Here is a 24,344-nt window from a genome sequence, read left to right as displayed (position 1 = left end):
CAATCTTACGTCTGTACTGTGCTGTACATGTTAATGCGAATATGCGATATCTTCCATTCGAATTTGCTTGGAAGCTTCGATTCCCTCGCAGAAACCGACTCAGATGAACAACGATGTTGTGGCAAAAATAAGTTTTTCTTCTAAAAAAAAACAACTTAGATTAGCCACTATATATTTGTATATTTTGGAAATAATTTTCATGACAGACCTAACCATATGGTTTCCATAATTTTTATTCGAATATTAGAAGGGGAAAAATGGATACTGATACTTTAAATTTTGAACTTTGATCAGACATATTACAAGAGGGGAAAAAAAGAATAACCCAAGTTTTAGCACCACTAATTTCCCAGGAATTTTCTATACTATTTACATCGAAGGAGTCCCTAGTTTGTACGACAAGCCATGTCAAATTGACAATGCAGTTTGGCCGGTGCATTCATGCATGCGTGAATATGACCCCCAAATTCCAAAAGTTATATAAGTAGCAAGCCAAGCAGCTGCTCCTCTTCACCATTAACGCCCACAAGAACACCTCACAAAGAGAGGAGGAAGAAGAAGAGCAAGAAGAAATAGGACAATCAAGGAGGAACTCGATTATCAGATAATTAGAAGAAATTGTGAGCGTGTTGAGAATTTAGGGTTGAAAACATACGTCCCTTACCACACTGCACTGTCAAGTAAGAAAAAGTTTAGGAGGGGAAGATAAGCGAGAGATGGAGGCGACGGCGGTGAGCTTGGCGCGGTCGGTGCTGGACGGCGTGCTGAACAGGGCGGGCTCCGCCGTCGCCGACGAGGCGGCGCTGCTGCTTGGCGTGCGGCGGGAGGTGGAGTTCATCCGCGACGAGCTGGACATGATGAGATCATTCCTCAAGGTGGCCACGGCGAACCCCGACGCCGACGACACCGTGCGGACGTGGGTGAAGCAGGTGCGCGACCTCGCCTACGACGTCGAGGACTCCCTCCTCGACTTCGCGCTCTTCGCCGACACGTCCTCCTCGTCCTCCTCGTCGTCGTGGTGGCTCCCGTGGCGCATCGCCGAGCGCCACCGCGTCGCGGCGAGGATCCGGGAGCTGAAGGCGAGCGTCGAGGAGCTCAACCAGCGCTTCCTTCGGTACCGCATCGTCGTCGAACACCCGCGCGCGTCGCGCGGCGGCGGCGCCTCCGACGACCAGCAGCAGCTTCACGACCACGATGGGCAGTACTACTCGGCGGAGCTGGCGTTCCAGGAGTCGGACATCATCGGGCGGGCGAGGGAGAAGGCGGAGGTGACGGCGCTCGTCCTCTCCGGCTGCGGCGGCGGCGACGTCGTCGGCGGCGGCGCGCTGGGGGTGGTGTCGGTGTGGGGGATGGGCGGGATGGGGAAGTCGTCGCTGGTGCGGATGGTGTACAACGACCCGGAGCTCCTCGACGCCTTCGACTGCGGCGCGTGGGTGACGGTGCCGCACCCGCTCGACAGCGCCGACGAGTTCGTGCGGCGGCTGCGGCGCCACCTCGCCGTCGGCAAGGACCAGGACGTGCACTCCTACCTCCGGGAGAAGCGGTACGTGATCATCGTCGACGACCTGCACAGCCGGGAGGAGTGGGAGCACATCTGGCCGGTGCTGCACGTCGACGGCGGCAAGGGCAGCCGCGTGGTGGTGACGACGCGGCGGGAGGACGTCGCGCGCCACTGCGCGGGGCTCGTGCGCGAGGGGCACGGCCATGTCTACGAGCTCAGGCCGCTTGGGCGGGAAGAGTCAAAGGATCTCTTTTGTCAGAAGGTACCTTCCCTTGAAACCTTGACCGACCATTTCAGTCTTCTATGTCAACATTTTTTAGTACAAATTCTTGAAAAAAAATATTTCAATTGAAATTTCACAAAAAAATAAGAACATCACAAAAGTACATTTTCGAACAATTATTATATTTCTTTTCTTATAGTATATGACAGGCGTCCTATAACACGTGTAGTTGTGTAGTTATACCATGATAGTTTAAATCATTACTCTCTAAATTGATAATACTTATCGTTTTGAATAAGTATGAGATCAAACTTTAAAAAAATCATCTTTCCGTCAAGAAAAACTTAAAAATCTTCTACTATGAATAATCTCTTACAATATTTGTCTTTGAAATATAGAGATCATATGTGTAGAATAGTCTTATAAATTTTTTCAGTAAAATTATATACTTTTTGCGGGAAAAATTATATACTCCCTCCGTCCCTAAATGTTTGACGCCGTTAATTTTTTTAAACATATTTGACCGTTCGTCTTATTAAAAAAATTTAAGTAATTATTAATTCTTTTCCTATCATTTGATTCATTATTAAATATATTTTTATGCGCATATATAGTTTTACATATTTCACAAAAGTTTTTGAATAAGACGAATGATCAAACATGTTAAAAAAAATCAGCGGCGTCAAACATTTAGGGACAGAGGGAGTACATGTAAATATTTCCATATATAGTGTAATAGAAAATATGATATAGTTGTTTTTTAGATCGTATCCTTATAAAAATAACAAGTATTATCAACCCAGAAGAAGTAATAGATTAAAAACATTAGAATGTAGTATGTGAATTGATAGATTCATCATAAAAAAACGCCATCATATTATTGTTTTTTTAATATGTAACTAGGAAAAACAATAGTGTAAAAACTGATGTATAGCAAATACAAACTGGGGTTCGCAATTCAGACTGATGGACCAACCCACCATCCGGCCCATAAGCAGGCCGAGGATTTATCCATCTTCTTTAGCCCAAGAAAGCCCGAACTGTCCATGCACACCTCCTTTAAATTAGGCCCAAATATCACCCATCGGGCCACCGGCGGGAGGGCCAAGTGGCGGCGGCGCCCCGCGGGGGGGGGGGGGGGGAATACGAGGGAAGCCTACAGTGCCTCCTTCCTGAGTCCTGCAAGTCTGCGATACTGTAGCCACTCACGCACGACAACAGCTGAGACTTCACAGTTCGACGCCCTCAACCTGTTCGATGAAATTCCTGCGTGAAATACTAGAAGATATAGTAGGTGCCACCAGTGTCCCTCCATGGAGCACCGGCACATGCGACTTTGAAGGTTTGTTTTCTTTTTTAATTCCCAGTGTTGATAGCGTTTGCATGCATGATGGATGCACTCAACCAACAAGAATGTGGCGTAATCTACTCGGGTTGCATTTGTTGCTGGGTGATACATACTCCAGAGAAATAGAATGTTTTAGACAATGGTCGTTTGCAAATGTTTTCAGGTTTTTTGCTTTTATAGACTAAATAATCTTAATACTGTGATCTACATTTATGCAATAAATAATGTGTTGCAAGAAAAAAAACAATCATGTCATTTTCAGTGAGACCTTTATATTAGTAAATCTATATATTATTAAATAAAGTGTGTTATTTTGTAATTTCAACATTTATGAGAAAACTCCAGGAACATTCCTACATTGAACTACTATGGCATGTTCACATGATGGTTTACAAATTACAAGAACTGGACCTCTAGGTCCTTGGCAATTCAATTGTACAATTTGTAGTACTTATGTATCTTTTGCTTCTCCATCATTTGCAGGTCTACAAATCAACCGAGTACATATTGGAGAAGGAAATGGAGGATCTAGCTGGTCCTATCTTAAAGAGATGCCGGGGGCTTCCACTGGCCATATCCACTATAGGAGGTCTGTTAGCCAATAGACCCAAAACAGGCATAGAGTGGATAAAGTTGGATGAACACCTTGGTGCAGAGCTGGAGTCGTCTGACCTTCGTAACATCACTAAAGTGATTGTTTCAAGTTATGATGGCTTGCCATATTATTTGAAATCAATATTCTTATACCTCAGTATTTTCCCTGAGAATCATGAGATCAGATGCACCCGCTTGTTGAGGCGTTGGATGGCAGAAGGGTACATAGCAAAGAACCGTGATATGCCGGTGGAGGAAGTGGGGCAGCGTTTCTACAATGAGCTCATCAACAGAAGTATGATCCAACCCTCCAAGAAGAGGATTAGCCCCAGCGTGAGTGTGGATCGCTGTCGGGTTCACAGCATGGTGCTACAGATCATCCTGTCCAAGTCCATTGAGGAGAACCAACTCTTCATCATCAAGAAACACTGCAATGAGGTTCCACAAAGTAAGATACGCCATCTGGTAGTATCCAGGTGGAAAAGGAGGGATGAGAGGCTAGAAAATATAAATTTTTCGTATGTTCGATCACTAACAGTGTTTGGGGATTGCCCTGCTTCTCTCATATCTCCTAAAATGCGTCTTCTGCGAGTTCTGGACCTGGAAGATTCACTTAACCTGAAGAATGAAGACCTCAGGCACGTAGGAGAGCTTCACCATCTAAGGTATCTTTGTTTGAGAGGTACAGAGATATCAAAGCTTCCATCTTTGCAGAACCTTCGGTACCTCGAGACGCTAGACATCCAAGACACAAAGGTGACACAGCTCCCTGACGGAATTGCAAAACTTGAGAAGCTACGCTATCTTCTTGCTGGCGTCAACTTCTCAAAAGAGTTGCTGCACAAGGTGGAACAGCCGGAGACAGATAATAGCAAGGCCAACCAGCTGGGCAACATGTTATCATGCTTATATTGCAACAGCAGTGATTATTGCGGGATTTCTAGCTTGGATCGAGTTAGTGTAAGAGCTCCTGAGGGAGTTGAGAAGCTAAGGGATTTGCACATGTTGGGTGTGATCAATGTTGGCCATGGCAATGGAGTGGTAGGGAAGATTAAGAAGCTAACAAACTTGCGAAGGTTAGGAGTCTCAGGTGTCCTTAAGGAAGAAGGGCAGGACTTATGCAAGTCAATAGAGAAGCTAAGTCGTTTGCAGCGGCTTGAGCTGCGCTCTGATTCCCTAAAGTTTCTTGCTGAAAGTGAATTCGCAGCACCAAAACATCTTCTTTCACTTAGGCTATATGGCAATCTAGTCAGGTTGCCTAAATGGATTGGTTCACTCAATGATCTGGCGAAGCTGAAGCTGCTGGGGACACAATTGAAGCAGGGAGAAATCATGCACCTCGGGAAGCTGCGCAACCTAGCATTTCTCGGCTTGTGGGACAACTCTTATGTAGGGTATTCACTGCATTTTGGTCCTGGCACATTCCCAAAACTCAAGTTCCTTGACATTGATGGGCTGAAGAACATTGAAACGGTGGCGATCGAGAATGGCGCGATGCCTGAGCTTGAACAACTCTGGGTGAACGACTGCAAAGAACTACTTGATAGTAAAGATGGTTTATCAGGAGTACCACATCTGACAAACCTGAATGAGCTTCTTGTGAAGAAGTGTGGTGAGAAGGAGAACCTGATGGAGATACTGCAAACACAGGTCAGCGAACACAGTAAACGCCCGAAGTTCCTCATTGGTAAATCCATTGTAACAACAAGCCCCAAACGACAGCGAACAGAGTAAACCTCCGATGTTCCTCTTTGGCAAATCTATCTTAACAAACCCCAAACAACAATGAGCTACAGACGATCGATGAAAAAGAAGAAATGTGATTGATGATATATGATTTTTAGTTTCTTTTTGTGTTTTACTTGTATATATATGTTGTATATAGTTCGTGCTGTAATTTGTACCTTCTTGTCTCTGAGCTTCATCTCATAAAAGCACTAATGATGATGCCATTTTGGTATAGTTATATAGTTGGCTCTTAATCATCTTTATCATCAGTTCAGCACATAAGCATGTATTAGATGAGACATCGTTTGGTTCGTTGAATGTGAATATTGTATGTGTTTTCTATGCAGAATATTTTGTCTGGTTGGTGACAGAAGAATCCAAGTATCCAACCGTTAAAAATAACAACAGGCAAGCAAAAGCAAAAATATAGGTAGCATCTCGGTTGCTTCCTCGCCGTTGTGTGATTGCGCACGTGGCTGGTACAACGACGTGGGGGCCTGGCGTGGCGTGGACTAGCCGTTGACTCGATGACTTGTCAGTCAATGCCAGAGGCCCAGAGCTGACCATTTGACCAATTAAGGGCATCCATGAAAAAGTAGGTAATACGAATTAAAATATTCTTACTACAAGTAAGATACATTATAAAAGTAATAAACAGCTACTACCAAGCCATAAACTTACTATCAAGTTATAGCACTTTGTGATGGGTTCTATCTATTTTTTAATTGTAGCATGGTTTATATTTAAGGTTTTTTTAGATGGGTCTTACCTTATTACCCACTCTATACATATATACATTATGGTACATCTTCAATCTACTATTGTCATCTTACATGGACTCACCTTATTATCTACTTTTGCAACAAACATTGAGGAAGACCTTATCTTATAAGACGTTTGCTAATGCACTCATAGACAGAGCAGAGCAGAGCAAAGCAAGGAGAGAGATGGAAGCGACGGCGGTGAGCTTGGCGAGGACGGTGCTCGACGGCGTGCTCGGCGGCGCGGGCTCGGCCGTCGCCGACGAGGCGGCGCTCCTGCTGGGCGTGCCGCGGGAGGTGGACTTCATCCGGAGCGAGCTCGAGATGATGCAGTCCTTCCTCAGGGCGACCTCCGGCTGCGCCGGCGACACGGCGAGGACGTGGGTGAAGCAGGTGCGCGACCTCGCCTACGACGTCGAGGACTGCCTCCTCGACTTCGCGCTGCACGCGCACGCGCACGCCTCGTCGTCCTCCTGCGCGCCGCCGCTCTGGCTCCGGCCGTGGCGCCTCGCCGAGCGCCACCGCGTCGCGGCGCGGATCCGGGAGCTCAAGGCCAGCGTGGAGGAGCTCAACCAGCGGAACCACCGGTACCACGTCGTGCCCGTTCTCGCCGCCGGGGATCAGCAGCAGCCGCAGCACGAGCCACCAGCTGCTCCTCCTCCCGCGCGCGGCGAGCACCACCACCTGCGCTTCCGCGACTGGCAGGTCATCGGCCGCGGCGAGGAGGAGAGCGAGCTTGCCAAGCTCATCAGCTCCGGCGGCGACGACGACGCGGAGACGAGGAGGCGGGTGGTGTCGGTGTGGGGGATGGGCGGGATGGGGAAGTCGTCGGTGGCGAGGTCGGTGTACAACGACCCGGCCATCGTCGATGGCTTCGACTGCCGCGCCTGGGTGACCGTGCCGCACCCGCTCGACAGCGCCGGCGAGTTCAAGCGGCGGCTGGTGGCGCAGCTGGAGACCGAGGTAGACGGCGGCGGCGGCGGCGACGACGTCTCGGCGTGGCTCAGGCAGAAGCGGTACCTGATCGTGGTGGACGACGTGCGGTCGCTGGAGGAGTGGGAGCACATCGAGCCGTGCCTCGTGGAGAGCGACGCCGGCGGCGGGCGGGTGATCGTGACGACACGGCAGGTAGACGTCGCCCAGCGGTGCGTGCGGGGAATGGAGCACGCGTACGAGCTCAAGACACTCGCTGCTCCGCATGACATGAGGCTGCTGTGTCAAAAGGTACGCTCGTTGCTCGCTGTGTCCATGGATCTGCATGACTGCATTTCTGCAACCAAAGTTAGTTGACCATATTTTTTTGCTATTAGTAAAAACAACTTCAATAACTTGCTTGTCTGACCAAAAGAATAAAGGATTTATATGTCTTATTAGGTTCTAGTAACTCTTAAATGATTCAAACCTTAAACTTTAATTAGTCTCAAATCAACATGCTCGTTGAAACAACAGCAATATTCTACTGACAACTCTAGCTAAAAATATCAGCTCAAGGACAACTTACCTTAGAAATATTTAGAAATAGAGCCCTTTCAAACACGACATGAGTATAAGGCCTTCTTGTTTAGTTAGGTAAAATTTTTGGATTTAGTTTTCACATTAATATACGGACACATATTTAAAATATTAAATATAGTATAATAACAAAACAAATTACAGATTCAGCCTATAAACTGCGAGACGAATTTATTAAGCCTAATTAATCCGTCAATAGCAAATGTTTACTATAGCACCATATTGTTAAACTATGGCACAATTAGGATTAAATAATTTGTCTCACAATTTCAGATAAACTGTGTAATTTGGTAAAAGGTTTTTATTTTGGAAACTAAACGAGGCCTAAGTAAGTGGTGACACCGGTGCCCCCAAAATCCTGGATACGCCCATGGCCACATCCCACAGGCACAGCGCTCGCGGACGCATTGCTCCGCCTCCACCTCCTCCTCCACCCACGCCTCGCCGGGCGGCGCACGCCATCTCGTGCCGTCTTGTGGTTTTCATTTTTCTCCCGCATGGATCATGCGCGAGGACAGTGGTGAAGCTTCACTCCCCTCGCCTTCGCCTCGCGCACGCCGCGCTGTGGTTCGCGCGGGCGGTCATGGGTTCACGGCGGCTTTGCCTACGAAGTGCTTGATGAAATGCCACGCCGATGAACATCTTGGGTAGGCTGTTCCCGGCCACATAGTTAGCACTCCTTGGTGTTGAGATGGCACCAAAAAAGGGTAAATTGTGCTATATTTTGATAAGCAGGTTGCGTGAGGTTTCTTGAAAGTTTCTGTTAGTTCCAATTTTTTCCAAGTAACAATAAAATGGTGGGAATGGTACTATAGTTTCTCATTTTGCTCTCTTTTCATTTTAAAGGTGTACAAGGATCCCGAATATACCTTACAATTGCATATGCTAGAGGAAGCTAATAAAATCTTGGGGAGATGCCGTGGGCTTCCGCTTGCCATTGCCACCATAGGAGGTCTTCTGGCCAACAGGCCCAAAACAAGCGCAGAATGGAAGAATCTGCGCATCCATCTTGGTTCGGAGCTAGAGTTTGACCAGGACATCAATAGCATCAACAGAGTTATCACCTCAAGCTATGATGGGCTACCGTATCATCTGAAGTCCTGCTTTCTGTACCTCAGTATTTTTCCTGAGAACCATGAGATCAGATGTACTCGTTTGGTTCGGCGGTGGATAGCAGAAGGGTACATAGCAAAGCGGCGTGATATGACCGTCGAGGAAGTTGGGCAGAAGCATTACAATGACCTCATGAACAGGAGCATGATCCGACCAATGAAGAAGAAGATTGGGGCCAGCATGGCAGTTGAACGTTGTCAGGTTCATGGCATGGTGCTCCAAATAATCTTGTCCAAGTCAATCGAGGAGAACCAACTATTTATCATTGACAAGCACTGCAATGAGGTTCCACAGAGTAAGATACGACACTTGGTAGTGACAAGATGGAAGAGGTCGGAGGAGAAGATGGCAACAAACATAAATCTATCTCTAGTTCGGTCACTGACAGTGTTTGGAGAGTGTCCTGCGTCTCTAATCTCCCCTAAACTACGATTGCTGAGGGTTCTTGATTTGGAAAATGCAGTTGATCTAGAGAATGACGACCTCAGGCACATCGGGGATCTACACCATTTAAGGTACTTAGGTCTGCGAGGAACAAATATATCAAGACTTCCTTCTTCTCTGCAGAACCTTAAATGCCTGGAGACTTTAGATGTTCAGGACACTAAGGTGACACATCTCCCGGATGGAACTGCCAAACTGGAGAAGCTGCGCTATCTTCTTGCCGGCGTCAACTTCGCAGAAGACTTGGCAGAGAAGATGCAAACAAATGCAAAGAACAAGGCAAACAAATGCAATGGAAACCTCTTGGAAACCTTGGCAGACGTTGTATGCAGGTGCCGTCGTGGTTTTAGTGAATGTTGTGAATCTTCATCTTCCTGCTTTGCAGGCCACTTCAGTGTAAGGGCTCCTGAGGGAATTGAGAAGCTAAGGAACCTGCACATGCTGGGGGTTGTGCGCATTGAACGAGACAGCGGAGTGGCACAGAAGCTGGGGAAACTAATTAGCTTGCGTAGATTAGGAGTGGATTTGGATGCCACTGGAGAAGAAGGGAAGGCATTGTGCAATTCAATCCAAAAACTTGCTCGACTGGAACGACTTGAAGTCCGCTCTAAGTCGCTTCTATTTCTGAACGACTTGAATGGATTAGCCCCAAAGCATCTCCTGTCACTCCGGTTGTATGGCCATTTAGAAAAATTACCTGACTGGGTTAGTTCCCTCAATGATCTAGCCAAGGTAAAGCTTCTTGAGACACAATTGGAGCAAAAAGACATTAATCTACTCGGGAACCTGAGCAACCTGACTTCTCTTGGATTGTGGGGGAAGTCCTTTGCAGGGGTGTCACTGCATTTTAGCAGGGACATGTTCAAGAATCTCAAATCGCTTCATATTCAAGGGCTGGAAAACCTCGAGACTCTGAATTTTGAGAAAAGTGCAGCGGATAGGCTTGAGAAACTTCTAGTGAAGAAATGTTTTGCATTGAGCGACAACGAACGGGGAATATCTGATATACTGTTCCTAAAGAACATAGTTGAAATTACCCTGATAAGTAAGGGTGACAAACCGCATCTGCAGAAGGGATTGCAAAGGCAAGTTAGTGAATTTGAGCTTGTCAATAAGAGACGCCCTAAGCTTCAAATTGTTAATTCCATGTCAGGGAGGAGCCCAAGGGCCAATACTATTGTAGGATAAAAGAAAGGAAATAACACAAATATTTGCCCATCCCAATAGTTTCTGTATTTCGTTTCTCACTAGAGGATACCCCTATCAGAATCTGTAATCTCTTTTAGCATTTTGATGCTGCCTTTTTAGGGATTTTTTTATGTATGCTGGTAAAAGACTGGGAAAGTTCACTATTGTTCAATTGTTGAGATCAGCTTGATTTATATTACTTGATAATTAATACTCCCTCCGTTTCGAAATGTTTGACACCGTTGACTTTTTAGCACATGTTTGACCGTTCGTCTTATTCAAAAACTTTTGTGAAATATGTAAAATTATATGCCTACATAAAAATATATTTAACAATGAATTAAATGATAGGAAAAGAATCAATAATTACTTAAATTTTTTGAATAAAACGAATGGTCAAACATGTGCTAAAAAGTCAACGGCGTCAAACATTTCGAAACGGAGGGAGTATCACATTTTTATTTTTTTAATATATATTTTGCAAGTACTCGAAGTTGTCCGTTCACATTTGCATTGTATATACAGCGTGTTGTATGCTGCTGACAAGTGACAACTGTTAGAAAGCTACTTCCAAATATGTCATGTGAAAAATAGAAGAAAAATAGCTATAAGCGACAATAATCAAGTGTATATGAGCATAGAAATCCAGGAATTTCCGGAAAGATAAAGAGCAGGTGCCTAGCTCAATTGTTTTGAATATGATCAAGGCACCAATAATCTCTAATAATTGCATAAACATCCTATGTCGATTTATTGAGTGTTCATCAAAATCACAGCAAGAACAGCGACATGGAGACTAATTACACGACGCATTATTATTCCCTTTATCCCTGTTGATCTTTATATGCTCACCACAATGAAACGAGTCACATATATGGTAATTAAATCAGTAGATTAATCGCATAGTGATACCACTGCAACAACCTTTGTATGATTTTGTCTTTTTTTCTCCTTTACAGTTATTGACTGACAGGCTTGCCTTTCTCCCTCATCTTGGCCACGAACTCCTTCATGGCCTCCTTCCTCTTCTTGCTGGCCAGCACCTTCGCCTGCACGCCGCTGACGCTGGGGTCCTTCCTCTCCTCCGGCGCCGCCGCCGCCGGCGGCGCCCGCCTCTTGGAGGCCGCGGAGGCAATGCCGCCGCCGTCACCGGCGACCAGCAGCGAGCCACCAGCGCCGGCGGCGATCACGCCACGCAGAAACGCCCTGGAAAAAAACAACCAAGAACTCAACCAAATCCGTCGATTGCAGCAGAGACCGTGTCCATGATCAGTAGCGGAGAAGAACAGCAATTAATCTCTGAACCTTCTGCATTTGGCTCCGGGAGGGAGAAGGGTGGCGATGTTCTTGGCTGGAGCAGGAGGCTTCATCGCGATCATGGCGGCCGCCGTGGCCGTGCTCTGTGATGTGAGGGGAGCCATGAGATGCTTCGTGCTCGTGCTGAGCCTGCGAATGGTGCAGCCATTAGCTCGAACGCGTGCGATGCATGGCTGATGGCTAGCCTGCCTCGTGGTGACACTTGCGGATGCGACCAAAAGGGAGGAAGATAGACGTGCCCCATGTCAGGGTTTCATTGGCTGCAAAGCTTATGAACTGGATAAGGTTCTACAAATATTTGAAATTTTTGCAATATGATGAGCATGTGAGCATCACAGCCATCAGCATATGCCAAAGAATTATGCCTCGTCGATTTTGTTAATCTGACACAACTCTCAATTCATGAGGTCTTGTTCGGTTTGGAGGAGTATTTTTTTTCTCTTGGAGATTAACCGAATATGGCCTAAGGGGAAAAATACCAAGAACTAAGAATATGGTCTGCAACCAATTTGTATCACCATGAACTAAGAAACTGCAGAAAATTACAATACTGGCAGAAGTATGATCTTTTTCAGATTAGCTCTCTTATTAACAGGATCTACAATTGCAGAGGAAAAAAAGAATCAAATTCTGTAGACTGTGCAACTGAAACCTGAAACAGGAAATTGTGTCATGCTGCTAAGTGGCTACTACAACACCATAAACTGTTTATGATGGAATTTTGTAGCTTTACGGATTGTGTATTGACGCAGGTATATTTTCTAAGCTACTATTCTCTCCGTTTCAGGTTATAAACTGTTTTAAGTTTAACCAAGTTTATAGAAAAAATAATCATATTTTTTAACACAAGACAAATTTATTATGAAAATATATATTCAATTATTGATTTAATGAAACTAATTTAATATTATAAATATTACTATATTTGTTTATAAACTTAGTTAAATTTGAAGTAATTTAACTTTGCCAAAGTCAAAACGACTTATAATCTGAAACAGAGATAGTACTAAATGGACATGACTACATAGAGACCGCACTCTATATTGTCTTAGCTAGAGACTCATCTTAGACATGGTTGCATACTAGTACACCAAATGATACATTTTTTTTTCTTCTTATAGATTTTTCTTTTAAATTATTTATCCGATTTATAATCCGATTACACCATTGTGTTCATTGCAATTAAATCTTTACAACAAGATCTTACATGACTATATTTTGATAAAAGAAATATATATGTTGTAAATTACTTTTATTATATATGTAAGTTACTTTTATCATATATATAAATTACTTTTCGATTTGATTAAATTACTTATTATACAATCATAATGTTGTGAATTGTTTATTTTATTATCTTTTTTAGTCAATTCCATATTTTGTGCTGATTAAATTTAATTTTTAGATAGACTCACGTTTTTACCTCCATAATGGAACTACTTTTAATGTCATGACAAAGTTACTTCCTTTTTGTCTTAAGTTACTTCTATAATATATGTAAATTACTTTTAAGCTTTACTGAAATTACTTTTATATGTCTAAAAAGTAATTTAGTGAAATCTAAAAGTAATTTAGATATATTATAAAAGTAAGTTGTAATTTTTCATCAAAATATAATCATGTGAGATCTTGTTGTAAAGATTTAATTCTTACGAACACAACCGTGTAATCGGATCATAAATCGGATTGAATAGTTTAAGAGAAAATTTTATTTAAAATATAGGTGGTAGGAATATATTTTCTACTTACTTGATGGGGACTAGTACTACAGTTAAGACATCTAGGTAGGGTCTCTCGTTAGCACTAAAACGAGAGGCCTCTTGATTTAGATTTTGCCGTAGTAAATAGTATGATTATTGCAAAACCTTTCTTCATAGGTATTTATTAGAGAATTTTTTTAAATCAACTTATCAACTTTACAATATAATATTTATTTCATTCATTTGTGCCCTTTAATAATTAAAGTAAACCCAGTCAACTCACCCATTTTGTCGCAGTCCAATGCAAGGGCTCTACCATCGCCCATGAAAATGTTACCCATTAGAAATCTCGATGGGCTGACCCAGATGAAATCGGCCCAAATCCAAAATTTCAGAATCTTCAGGGGATACGGGTCCACGGTTACTTCCATGAAAGGACAGCTTTGACCTCCGAGCCCGGATGCCGGTCAATACCCCCAACCCCAACCCGACCGTCACCTGCCCGGTGGGCCCAGCCTGCCAGCCTCACATCCCGTCATCGAGATTCGCGCCGTATCCACACGAGGTAATTCCGGCCGTCCGATCGCACCGGACGGCGTCCAGTACTGGACGCCCCCGACCGCTCCCACCTTCTCCGCCGCGTCGCCTCCCCTCCTCCGTAACCACCGCCTCCTCCCATGGCCATCGCGTGCTTGTCCCTCCCATTCCTCGCCGCCGCCGCCGCCGCGGCGCCGAAACCCTAGGGCGGCAGCGTAGGGTTCCCCTCCCCCCCCCTCCTCCGCCCCGATGACGCCGGTGCAGGCGGGGGCGGCGCCCGCGTCGCCGTCGGCGGCGGCGGCGCTCGGGTTCCTCCTCCCGACCTGCTGGGAGATCGAGGTCACCTGCGCCGCCGCGATGATCCTCGTCGCGCTCTACGCCGCGTACGAGCTGCTCGCCCCGCGCCCCGCGTCGGCGGCGGGGGGATCCTCGGCCGCCGGGGACGACCTCCTCCTCGTGCGGGACCTCGACGGCGCCGACAAGGTAACGGGGGGACTGGCTTTGGGGTTTTTTGGGGGGGAAATTTTTGCGAGGCTATTGGCGTTGTTGATCACTGATGATTTTCTACTAATGCTGCGATCGCTTCGTCGGCTGGTTGCGTGTGGATTTCTGCAGTACAAGGGTGGCTCGAGTGGGCCCTCGGCGTACGTGGTGAAGGTGAGCAGCGATCGATCAATCCTTCTCTCTCCATTTTTGTTGCCTATTGTGCAGATGGTTTGTGTAACTCGGATGTGTTTGTTCAGCTAGAGTTGTTGGCTGCGAAGAATTTGATTGCGGCAAACTTAAATGGGACTTCGGACCCCTATGCATTGATCACTTGCGGCGAAGAGAAGCGTTTCAGGTGATCATGTTGATTTAGTAATGTTCACCATTTTTAATTTCGATCATTTTGACCCGTATGTTAGGCATTAACTGTATATACGTGTATGGCTCATGTTTCTAACTCATATGTGAATATAAGAGTGTAATCTGTTCATCCTTTGCCACTTTCTACCTTTTTCAATGAGCACCATAATGTACATGGAGGCAAAACTAACGTTAAATGAAGAAAAATGAGTTTTCTATAAAGGAGTGTTTATTGATTGAATTGAAGGGTAATTGGAGGATAGGCTGACAGGTAATAGGAAAGGAGGAAATACTTGATTTTCCCTTAAGATTGTGCCAACCACCAAATATCTCAGGAAATCAGATAAAAGGGGGTGAGGGTTTAGTTTTTGCTATATACTAAAGTCTGAAGTGTCTGATCCACATGCCACCTGAAAAGGTTTCTGTGGGAAAAGGTGGTGGTGCAAAATGGAATGATGAACGTTCTGGTACAAGACGATATTATTCTCTTTTATAAAATTATAGTGTGTAAAGCAGCTACTGTTTGAGTTGTCTATTTATCCTCCTTTTTATCCCTCTTTATGCCTTACAGTTCCATGGTTCCTGGCTCAAGAAACCCAATGTGGGGAGAGGAATTCAATTTTTTTGTTGACAGTCTTCCTGTAAAGGTTATTCCCAGTACCCTTTTCTGCTATTTTGGACTCTCTTATAAGATGCAATGCTTATTCAGGACTTCTATACCAAAGCTTGTCAGACTTCTTGGTGCACAACTTTAGTGTCAGAAAAAATATGCACTGTTGTTGTAATAGCCTTGTAACATAGGACTACCTGGCTCAAATTGGACTGTTTTTCTTGCGAATTCGTTAGTAGTTATACTTCAATTTGAAGGTTTACCACCACATTGCTGCAAATTCACTGTTGCTCTTATCTAGCTATTTCCACTGATAGATACCTATCACATTTTTTGAAGTTTTTTTAAATAAATATAGAATTGTGAGTTTCACTTTGCTTCTTCTCACTCATTTGTTCTCTACACTTCCATAGATAAATGTGACAATATATGACTGGGACATTGTATGGAAAAGTACTGTTCTTGGTTCTGTTATTGTTCCAGTTGAATCCGAGGGACAGAGTGGACCAGTTTGGTATACGCTTGATAGTACATCAGGCCAGGTGAATGATACGTACAGAAACCGCTTGGTCTCTTAAGCTACAATTTTATATTCAGTTTTCTTATTGTAATCTTTATGGTCAGGTGTGCCTACATATTAAGGCAATCAAGGTCCATGAGAGTTCATCGAGGTAAGGCCTTGCTCTTTCTTTATTCATTGTTGTTTGATGTTTCTACAGACTTTGTTCTTACCTGTAGTTTACTTTAAGTGTGAAACTGTTATTCAGAGTTTGTACGAATAATCAGGTTTTAAACAGTTTCGAACTTGGTTGCTTTTATTTTAGTTTGCCCTTTCAGATGACATTATGTTTTTTTTTTGTAGTGTTCAATATGCTAATAGTTTTGTTTAACCGTTTCCAACTATCATTTTGATATTTGACACAGTGTTGTATTATATTGCCAACTATCATCTTGTTAGTCTTAGCCTTTATTATTTGTTTTTTAGGGCTCTAAATAGCTCTGCTGAGGCTGGTGCTCGTAGAAGAATTTCCTTGGATAAACAAGGACCCACTGTAGTTCATCAAAAACCAAGTCATTTGCAGACGATATTTGGACTTCCTCCAGATGAGGTATGTAACTATCTGAACTATTCTTCTTGTTTTTATGCATAGAAACACGATTCCTAATGGCAAGTTTTACTTGTTCATTTCTTTCCCCTTTGTCAGGTTGTTGAACATAGTTATTCATGTGCACTTGAGAGGTCATTTCTGTATCACGGGCGCATGTATGTCTCTTCATGGCACATTTGCTTCCATTCAAACGTCTTCTCTAAGCAGATCAAGGTTAGCTCATATACAGATTATTTTAGTTGGCATCCTTCCGTTGATGCAATTAGTTTAGTTCTATATTTCACTTCATTTTTATATTATGTTTATCAGAAATCATTCAGTTATTTTGAATGTTCTGCTGATTTTACCAGCGGTTTCCATCTAAACAAGATAATAGGATACATGACCTTTGTGACTATCAAAAAAAGGATAGTGGAGTAAATGTGGATAATTAATGCGTTCACTTTTCAGGGTTAACAATAACAGCACAATAATGCTATTTTTGTTTATGTAGTTTTTGGTTAAATCTTGTTATAACCATGCACTTCTGATTGAGTTCTTACAGAAAAACCAACAGAATATCAGCAAAATCTTCCGATAGATCATTGGAAACTAAGCATTGCACCTAAATGGTTATCACTGTTGCAAGATTTCCATACTAACTGTTATGCTTTAGTTCTATTCCAAAATCCTAACCAGTGAAGCCACCGGTCCTGGTCTGGCGATTATCTGATTGAATTAGATTTTTGTAATTGATTTGTAGTTTACGAGCTTAGGAAAATTACACTGTGCCAGATGGTTTGTCTTAAAAATAAGTCCATCTATTATCATTTACTTCAGTTGATATATATGCTTTACTCATGTAACTAACAATTCTTTTCATTTTTATGAAGGTTATGCTTCCGTTGAGGGATATTGATGAGGTGATTACTACTCTACTATTTCCTGTGATCTCTTCATGATTTCTTGCTGCACATGTTAATTTGCCTTTTCTTTCTGTTATTACAAGTACTGCAGATAAGAAGAAGCCAGCATGCAGTTATTAATCCAGCAATCACGATATTTCTTCGAATGGGAGCTGGAGGACATGGGGTTCCTCCCTTAGGAAGTCCCGATGGTAAGCTCTAACACTAGCAAGTCTGCACCTTTGCCTCTTCCTCTTTTTAGCACTACATGGACAGCAGTGCTAACTCAAAAGTTCATCTTGAATTATATTATTTGGATCCCACTTCATGCTTCTCGCTCTCAACAGCAAAACATGTTGTTGGTATTACACTATTACTCATAAGTTAGTGTAAATTTGAGTGCTGTGAAGGTTTGTTACTACTTACCGGACTAAATTACATGCCTCTAGCTTGCTTGAGAACTGAATGCATGCATATCCTAAATTGAGTCGTATATTTTTCTTGATGCAACAAAATTGGTAGCAAGCTAGAATTGCATATATGTGGATAAAGCTAAATGGTCATTATTGAAGCAGATCAATACCCTTACAATGGAAAGAACCGATAACCAAAGTTAAGCAAAGATATGGCAATTTTTTTGGAGACAGCCAAAGGACTGGAAGACGAAAGATTTGATACATGACGAACTGCTTCATGAGTTCATAACACTCTGTTTATGTATATTTCTGCAGGAAGAGTCAGATATAAATTTGCATCATTTTGGAATAGAAACCATACATTTAGAGCATTGCAACGAGCTGTCAAGAACTTCCATACAATGATAGAGGCTGAGAAACAGGTATTGATCATGTATATAGGTGTAACACCCTAGACCTTTACTCTTACATTATTCCTCGAAGTTTGGATATTAATCTTTATGAGGCATTTTACATATTTGCTGTCTTACTGTCAGTGAACTTTCTACAAATATGATATCTATAAGTTGGATCAGAATTGATAATCTGTTTTACATTTGGATTTTGAATTCTAGGAACGTGCTCAATCTGCATTACGTGCACACAGTAGCTCAAGAAAAAGTAGCATGAAGGAGATAAATGTTCCAGAAGATTGTGCTGATTTAACAGGCCAATTACAACCTTTTGTCAAAGAGGAAGTTCTAGTCACTGTATTCAATGTAATAATGTCTAACTGTATATTTGCTTCAGGAATATGTAGTTTATGACACGGCTGATGTTTAACTCTGACTCTATCTAATTTCAGGGATCTTTTCCATGTACTGCAGAGGAGTTCTTTAATACTCTGTTAAGTGATGATTCAAGTTACATCACGGAATTTCGGACAGCTCGAAAGGATAAAGATATCAATGTAAGTCTGCTGATGATACCTCACATCCAAGTAGATAGTCGTACTAAATTGGCAATTCATTAGTTGATAACCCTAATGGATGCTGATCTGGTTTCGAAAAGTTGTTGGTTTAAAACTTTTAACCGGAGCTTTTCAGCCAGTGTGAAGGAGGTGAATATGTGGCTCTGCTGAACTTATGGCATAGTGTTACTGATCTCAATGGGGGTGCACAGCTGACTGAGAACCAGTATATGAGACCTATTGGCAGCCAGTCTCATTAGTTTTTGTGGGACTGAAAGGATTACGTATTTACAGTAGAGATTGGTATGCTATATGCTAGTCTAAACTCTAAACTATAAACGTGTGTTGTCCATCTTCCATGCATATTTTGATAGTTGGTAAGCTTCCATATTCTAGTTTTATGCTAAGTCTGGGTAAGATGCGCAAACCGATTATTGAATAACTGAATCTGCTAGAAAGGATCGCAGAGGACAGTAGTATCTATCTTTTGCTTTAACAGCACTCAGCAGCCTGAGGGACTGTGGGTTCTCTTGGCATTATAGCCTACTAAAAATGGTTTCATTCTGCAGTTAGGTCAATGGCACCACGCTGATGAGTATGATGGTCAGGTGAGGGAACTTAATTGCAAATCAATATGCCATAGTCCAATGTGCCCCCCATATTCAGCAATGACAGAGTGGCAACATATGGTTCTTTCAGCTGACAAAACAGATCTGGTACGTTTCTAATGTGCAGCTGAACGTTCCTATATGGCTTGATATAATAGTTCATGAAGCACAGCAATTCCTATATATTATCTATACTTTATATCATAAGTAGTACTAACTTTTGCTGTTTACTTATAGGTATTTGAAACTGTACAGCAAGTACATGATGTTCCATTTGGTTCCTTCTTTGAGGTACTTGTTGTTGTTGGCATAGTTGTTATGGAATATATGTGGTTTTGTTAATCAAATGGCAATATTGCTGACACCTCTTCAAACATGATGCCTATCGTAAATTTACTGATACATTACTATAATCGACTATCGTGCTGCTTTTCAGGTACACTGTAGATGGTCTGTGAAGACTACCAGTTCTGACTCATGCAGTCTTAACATTAGTGCTGGTTGGTGCATTTCTTTTATCCCATTACAGTTGTTATAACTTATGCTCCTTATGATGTATTATGATTTTATTATTACTAATGCAATGATCGTTTTTGCCATTTCAGGTGCACATTTCAAGAAATGGTGCATAATGCAGTCGAAGATAAAGAGTGGTGCTGTGGACGAGGTATGCTCTTCTCTATTATTACTGAGTTCCTGCATCAACTATCTGTTGATGAGTTTGTCAATAAGCTCACTGTAGTAAAAATGTGAAATATTAGTATTAAAATAAATGCAGCAAGGTATGTACTATAGAATACTACATCCGTCTAAAAAGACTTCATTTTTAGCTATTAATCTGGACAACTCATTTTTAGCTATGAATAATCTGGACAAGTTGTCTAGATTCATAGCTAGAAATGAAGTCTTTTGGTACGGAGATAGTAGCTCACATAACAGATGGCCAGACAGGCAGACAGTAGTCATGGGCCCAGAAACACCAGTTTAGACATGATCAGATCCATAAATAGGCACCCAAAAAAGTTGATCTAAAATAGATTTTGTGGTCATCTGTTATTAGCTGGCCTGCTACGGATGAATATTTTCACCGGAATTGTAAAAAAAAATATTTGCACCGGTTTGCATATTGAGAATACAAATGAGCTTCATCTATCCGGTGTTTGAATACAGATCCTCATTAAATCATGGCGATAGCATTTGCTAGTAAACTTATGTAATAGTAGCTTTTTACTGGCTTACCCTTAGCATAGGATGTTGCAGTTACCTAGGTCTTTCAGGCCAAAATGTGAATTATGGATGCCCTGAACAGTGATGTGATTTCTGCATATTTCAAAACAATTCTCTCTTTTAAAATCTTGCAGTACAAGAAGGAAGTCCAGGAGATGTTGGAATTTGCAGAGTCGTATATGCGCAAAGTTAGAACTTCTAACCAAGACAATGGTACACCTACTGAGCAAGACAACGGCGCTGTGACTGAGCAAGAAAATGTGGCGCCGGATAATACACCAAATGATGAATAATTTTTCTCTAAGTTATGTCTTCTCCTGTAGGATGACATCTACCACCCGTTGATAGTAGTTTGTTGAAGTGTTATAGCAGAAGAACAGGTGGACCTGTAATTATAATCCACATGTAATAGGGTTTAGCCGGAAAAAGGGGGTGCTGACAAGATCTAACAGTGTATAAATTGTCTATACATTTTGGCTAATGTATATTTGAAAACGCATAACATAGGAGTAGTGCTCACTATAGTTTGGGAAGTTGAGAGTTCGAACATTCAAGTTCAGGATACATCTAGCCTAGAAGTTGATGGTTTTCTCTCGGTTGATACACTGAAATTCCGAGGTTGGAGTAGTAGATAAAATGCATAACAGGGAGCAGGATCAGTTCATTCATTCATTTAGTCCTTCGCATTGGTTTACAAATTGGAGCAGTCAGTCATTTCATCCAGGTTAGCTTAGCTTGATCTGAATGATTGAACTAATAAGAGTTTGGTTAATATACTCTGTTGGCTGGTTTGATTTCCATGATGATTCAAACATGACTCCTTCAATGACGCAATTGCAATATCGAGTTCTGATTTCTGAATAGTTCAACACAATACAAGCATGCATCGGTGTTATGGTGTGTCAGCAATCAGGTGTTATGATCAAGTAGTTCTTAAATTGAAACGAATTTATAGCAGCAGGGCAATCCCCCTCAAATTCAAAAGTGAGCAAGAGCGCACACATGTTAATGTAATGTTACACCTTCCAATTTGGGGGCTTTTAACTATTTGCCACTCTTACGAGTGTTACTCTTACAAGTTACGAGTAGTGCTTAACAACAATTTGCCAGTAGACCCATATGTTATAGACATATGAGGGCCCACATGTCATAGACACGGTGTGGCAAATCGTTAATTGCCATATCATAAGAGTGGCAAATAGTTAAATTTCCCTCCAATTTGATGGAAAATACAGGGGCATAAGATTGGAAAAACTGCTTTTTTTGCTTCAGTTGCTGTTCGATTCGATTTCTAATCACGATACAATCCATTATTTTCCTCATTGTAAATCCCGTTGAAATTTGAACAAAATTCAGTGCCAAAATCACATCACTCCGCTGCAGCATATGTGACAAACAAAATGTTCGCTCTACACACTCACGAACCACCGGAGTTCGGCGGCGACGGCGCAGCGCCAGCGCCGGTAAACGGCGGAGGCCGCGGCACGGCGGCGGTAGCGGCGGCGGCAAGGCCGGGAAACGTCGCAGGCCGCGGGACGGCGGTGGCGGAGGGCGGCGTGATCACCCTGACGAGGCCGCCGCCGCCGTCCTCGCCGCCGAGGCCGACGAGGTGGCCGTACATCCGCAGCCAGTTGTCGGAGGCCTCGTCGACGGTGCGGTAGGTCCAGATGTGCGGCCGGGCCTTCTCCCTGGCGGCGAGGATCTCCTCCGCCTCCGCCGCGCGCCTCGTCTTGAGCCAGAGGCAGTCGACGAGGTCCCCCCACTTGCCGAAGCAGTTGTCGAACTCGCCGTGCCGGTAGTAGTTCTGCAGCTGGTAGTACGGCGAGTAGCAGAACCACAGCGCGTCGAAGCACTTCACGCAGTCCGGCCGCGGCGGCGCCGGACCACCGCCTCCGCCGCCGCCGGGATTCTCCTTCTTGGGATCCATGATTTTTCCTCCCCCTCTCTGCCTGCCAAGAACACGCGGAGATCGTTGGAATCGAGGATCCAGATGTCAAACAGGCTGGCAAGCCGTGGGGAGGAGGGAACACGAACCGGATTTCGCGGGCGGATGGTCGAGGCGGCGAGATCACCGGCGGCGGCGACGGTGGGGGAGTCGGCGGCTAGGGTTCGCCGCGGCGGCCGCGGAAGAGATGGGGGAGAAGAAGGCGAGATGAGATGGACGGAGTGACGACGTGCGAGTAGGCCTTGTTGGGCTTTGAGGTTGGGCTGGGCTTATGTTGGAAACGGGAAACTGGCTGAGTATTTTTTAATTGGGTGGGCCGGAATTTTTGTTTTTTTGTTGGAATCTGGTGGGTTATCTCCAGAGGTTTTCGGGCTTTACATCCGCAGGGCTGATATAGTTATTGGGCTTTGATCGATCTGGACGAGTTGAAGCCTTAAAAAATCAAAATGTTGGTAGCACACTAGCACACCGTCGGGTTCGGATTGGTGGACCAGTTAGGATAACCTTTTAAAAATCGCTCATAAACATTGACACAGGACCGATGTATCTTGATATTGATAAAGTTATCATAGGTTTTTCGTTATCAAGGGATACGTTGTCTATCAATAAAAATTAATTAATCATAAATACAAACACATTGATTAAGTTTAGGAATTAAACATTGATTTCACCATAAGAAATCTAACCAATTAAGTTACATGCACTTCACAAGTTAGGAATTCTTTTTTAAGCCTCATGAAAAAATTGATAGAATTGTTTATAGATTTTAGGGGTTTGTAGAAATACCAATCTTCCAAACCCGGTGCTAGTTTTTCTTGTGGACCATATATAATTATCACGCCATATTTAAAAACGTGTCAAAATCATCTTTACACTAAAATTACCTAAGTCTACACTATAAATTTCAAAACTCACAATATAATCACACTATAATTTTTATTAATGATTGCAATATAATTTTCTAATACACACTATATAAGAGAATTGGGATTAAAATTAATTTATCATCTACTTACATAGAAGTGATATAAACATACTTACATATGTATGCATAGGTAAAATGGCTGAAATCAAGTAAAAAATGTGATGCCATATTTTTAGCAAAACTTGATCTTTTTTCCTTTCTTTTTTTAAAACATCCTGTCATCCTATCTAACTGTAAAGTTATCCCCCACTAACTTTTTAAGCTTAACATGTAAAAATGCTACATCATCATCCACTAACAAGATGTCACATCATCATCCACTAATTAACAAGATGTCACATCATCATCCACTAACAATCATCACATTTAAACATCATACAAACATACTATATCTTTATAGTTTTTATAATTTAAGAGCTTTTCAAATACAAACATATTAAATTATCATCCAACATAATTCACATAACGTTTCAATATATATCTTCATGCAAAGATGCCACGTCATCATTCACTAATTAACAAGATGCCACATCATCATCCACTAACAATCATCACATTTAAACATCATGCAAACATGCTATATCTTTATAGTTTATAATTTAAGAGCTTTTCAAACACAAACATGTTAAATTATCATCCAACATAATTTACATAATGTTTCAATATATATCTCTATACTAAATTGCCGCAGCAATGCGTGGGATTTTACCTAGTTTTTTCAATAGAAGAGACAGATGGGGGGAAAAGCCTCTTCATCAATTCCTTAATCCCTTCTCAACAATTTGAGAGGAGTGCCATCACAATTATATTCACATGGACTGCTGCTGGAGACACGCGCAGCATATGTCATCTCTGTCGC

General features: G+C 42.8%; 4 protein-coding genes across 5 annotated transcripts; 2 read left to right on the top strand and 2 right to left on the bottom strand.

Moving 5' to 3' along the window:
* The first annotated feature begins 526 nt into the window (after nucleotides 1-526).
* LOC127783825 (uncharacterized) lies at nucleotides 527-10,725 on the top strand. The gene is made up of 5 exons (XM_052310978.1): nucleotides 527-1,763; nucleotides 3,556-5,396; nucleotides 5,742-5,775; nucleotides 6,153-7,379; nucleotides 8,514-10,725. Exons 1-5 carry the CDS (start codon nucleotides 717-719, stop codon nucleotides 10,410-10,412), a joined length of 6,048 nt encoding a protein of 2,015 aa, XP_052166938.1. The 5' UTR covers nucleotides 527-716; the 3' UTR covers nucleotides 10,413-10,725.
* A 414-nt stretch (nucleotides 10,726-11,139) lies between these two features.
* Nucleotides 11,140-11,975, bottom strand: LOC127784994 (uncharacterized). The gene is made up of 2 exons (XM_052312425.1): nucleotides 11,718-11,975; nucleotides 11,140-11,618 (listed from the first exon to the last, which is right to left on the bottom strand). The coding sequence occupies exons 1-2, from the start codon at nucleotides 11,831-11,833 to the stop codon at nucleotides 11,372-11,374; spliced, it is 363 nt and encodes a 120-aa protein (XP_052168385.1). The 5' UTR covers nucleotides 11,834-11,975; the 3' UTR covers nucleotides 11,140-11,371.
* A 2,105-nt stretch (nucleotides 11,976-14,080) lies between these two features.
* Nucleotides 14,081-21,214, top strand: LOC127784779 (BAG-associated GRAM protein 1). Its single transcript, XM_052312148.1, has 18 exons — nucleotides 14,081-14,449; nucleotides 14,582-14,623; nucleotides 14,710-14,807; nucleotides 15,384-15,459; nucleotides 15,836-15,964; nucleotides 16,047-16,093; nucleotides 16,408-16,531; nucleotides 16,628-16,744; nucleotides 17,404-17,433; nucleotides 17,528-17,627; nucleotides 18,147-18,253; nucleotides 18,446-18,589; nucleotides 18,676-18,780; nucleotides 19,350-19,496; nucleotides 19,626-19,679; nucleotides 19,825-19,888; nucleotides 19,994-20,055; nucleotides 20,750-21,214. Exons 1-18 carry the CDS (start codon nucleotides 14,216-14,218, stop codon nucleotides 20,906-20,908), a joined length of 1,839 nt encoding a protein of 612 aa, XP_052168108.1. The 5' UTR covers nucleotides 14,081-14,215; the 3' UTR covers nucleotides 20,909-21,214.
* Nucleotides 21,215-21,378: 164 nt separating this feature from the next.
* LOC127784780 (uncharacterized) lies at nucleotides 21,379-22,790 on the bottom strand. 2 transcript variants are annotated; one of them, XM_052312150.1, is made up of 2 exons: nucleotides 22,650-22,790; nucleotides 21,379-22,560 (listed from the first exon to the last, which is right to left on the bottom strand). In XM_052312150.1, exon 2 carries the CDS (start codon nucleotides 22,540-22,542, stop codon nucleotides 22,033-22,035), a length of 510 nt encoding a protein of 169 aa, XP_052168110.1. In that variant the 5' UTR covers nucleotides 22,543-22,560; nucleotides 22,650-22,790; the 3' UTR covers nucleotides 21,379-22,032. The 2 variants fall into 2 exon arrangements, with proteins under 2 accessions (XP_052168110.1, XP_052168109.1); XM_052312149.1 differs by having other exon boundaries at nucleotides 21,381-22,564.
* Between the last annotated feature and the right edge of the window lie 1,554 nt (nucleotides 22,791-24,344).

This window comes from Oryza glaberrima, chromosome 9 (assembly GCF_000147395.1).
Source record: "Oryza glaberrima chromosome 9, OglaRS2, whole genome shotgun sequence".
In the NCBI taxonomy this organism is placed as follows: Eukaryota; Viridiplantae; Streptophyta; class Magnoliopsida; order Poales; family Poaceae; genus Oryza; species Oryza glaberrima.
The sequence above is the reverse complement of the archived record's forward strand: the minus strand, read 5'-3'. Positions and strand labels throughout refer to the sequence as shown.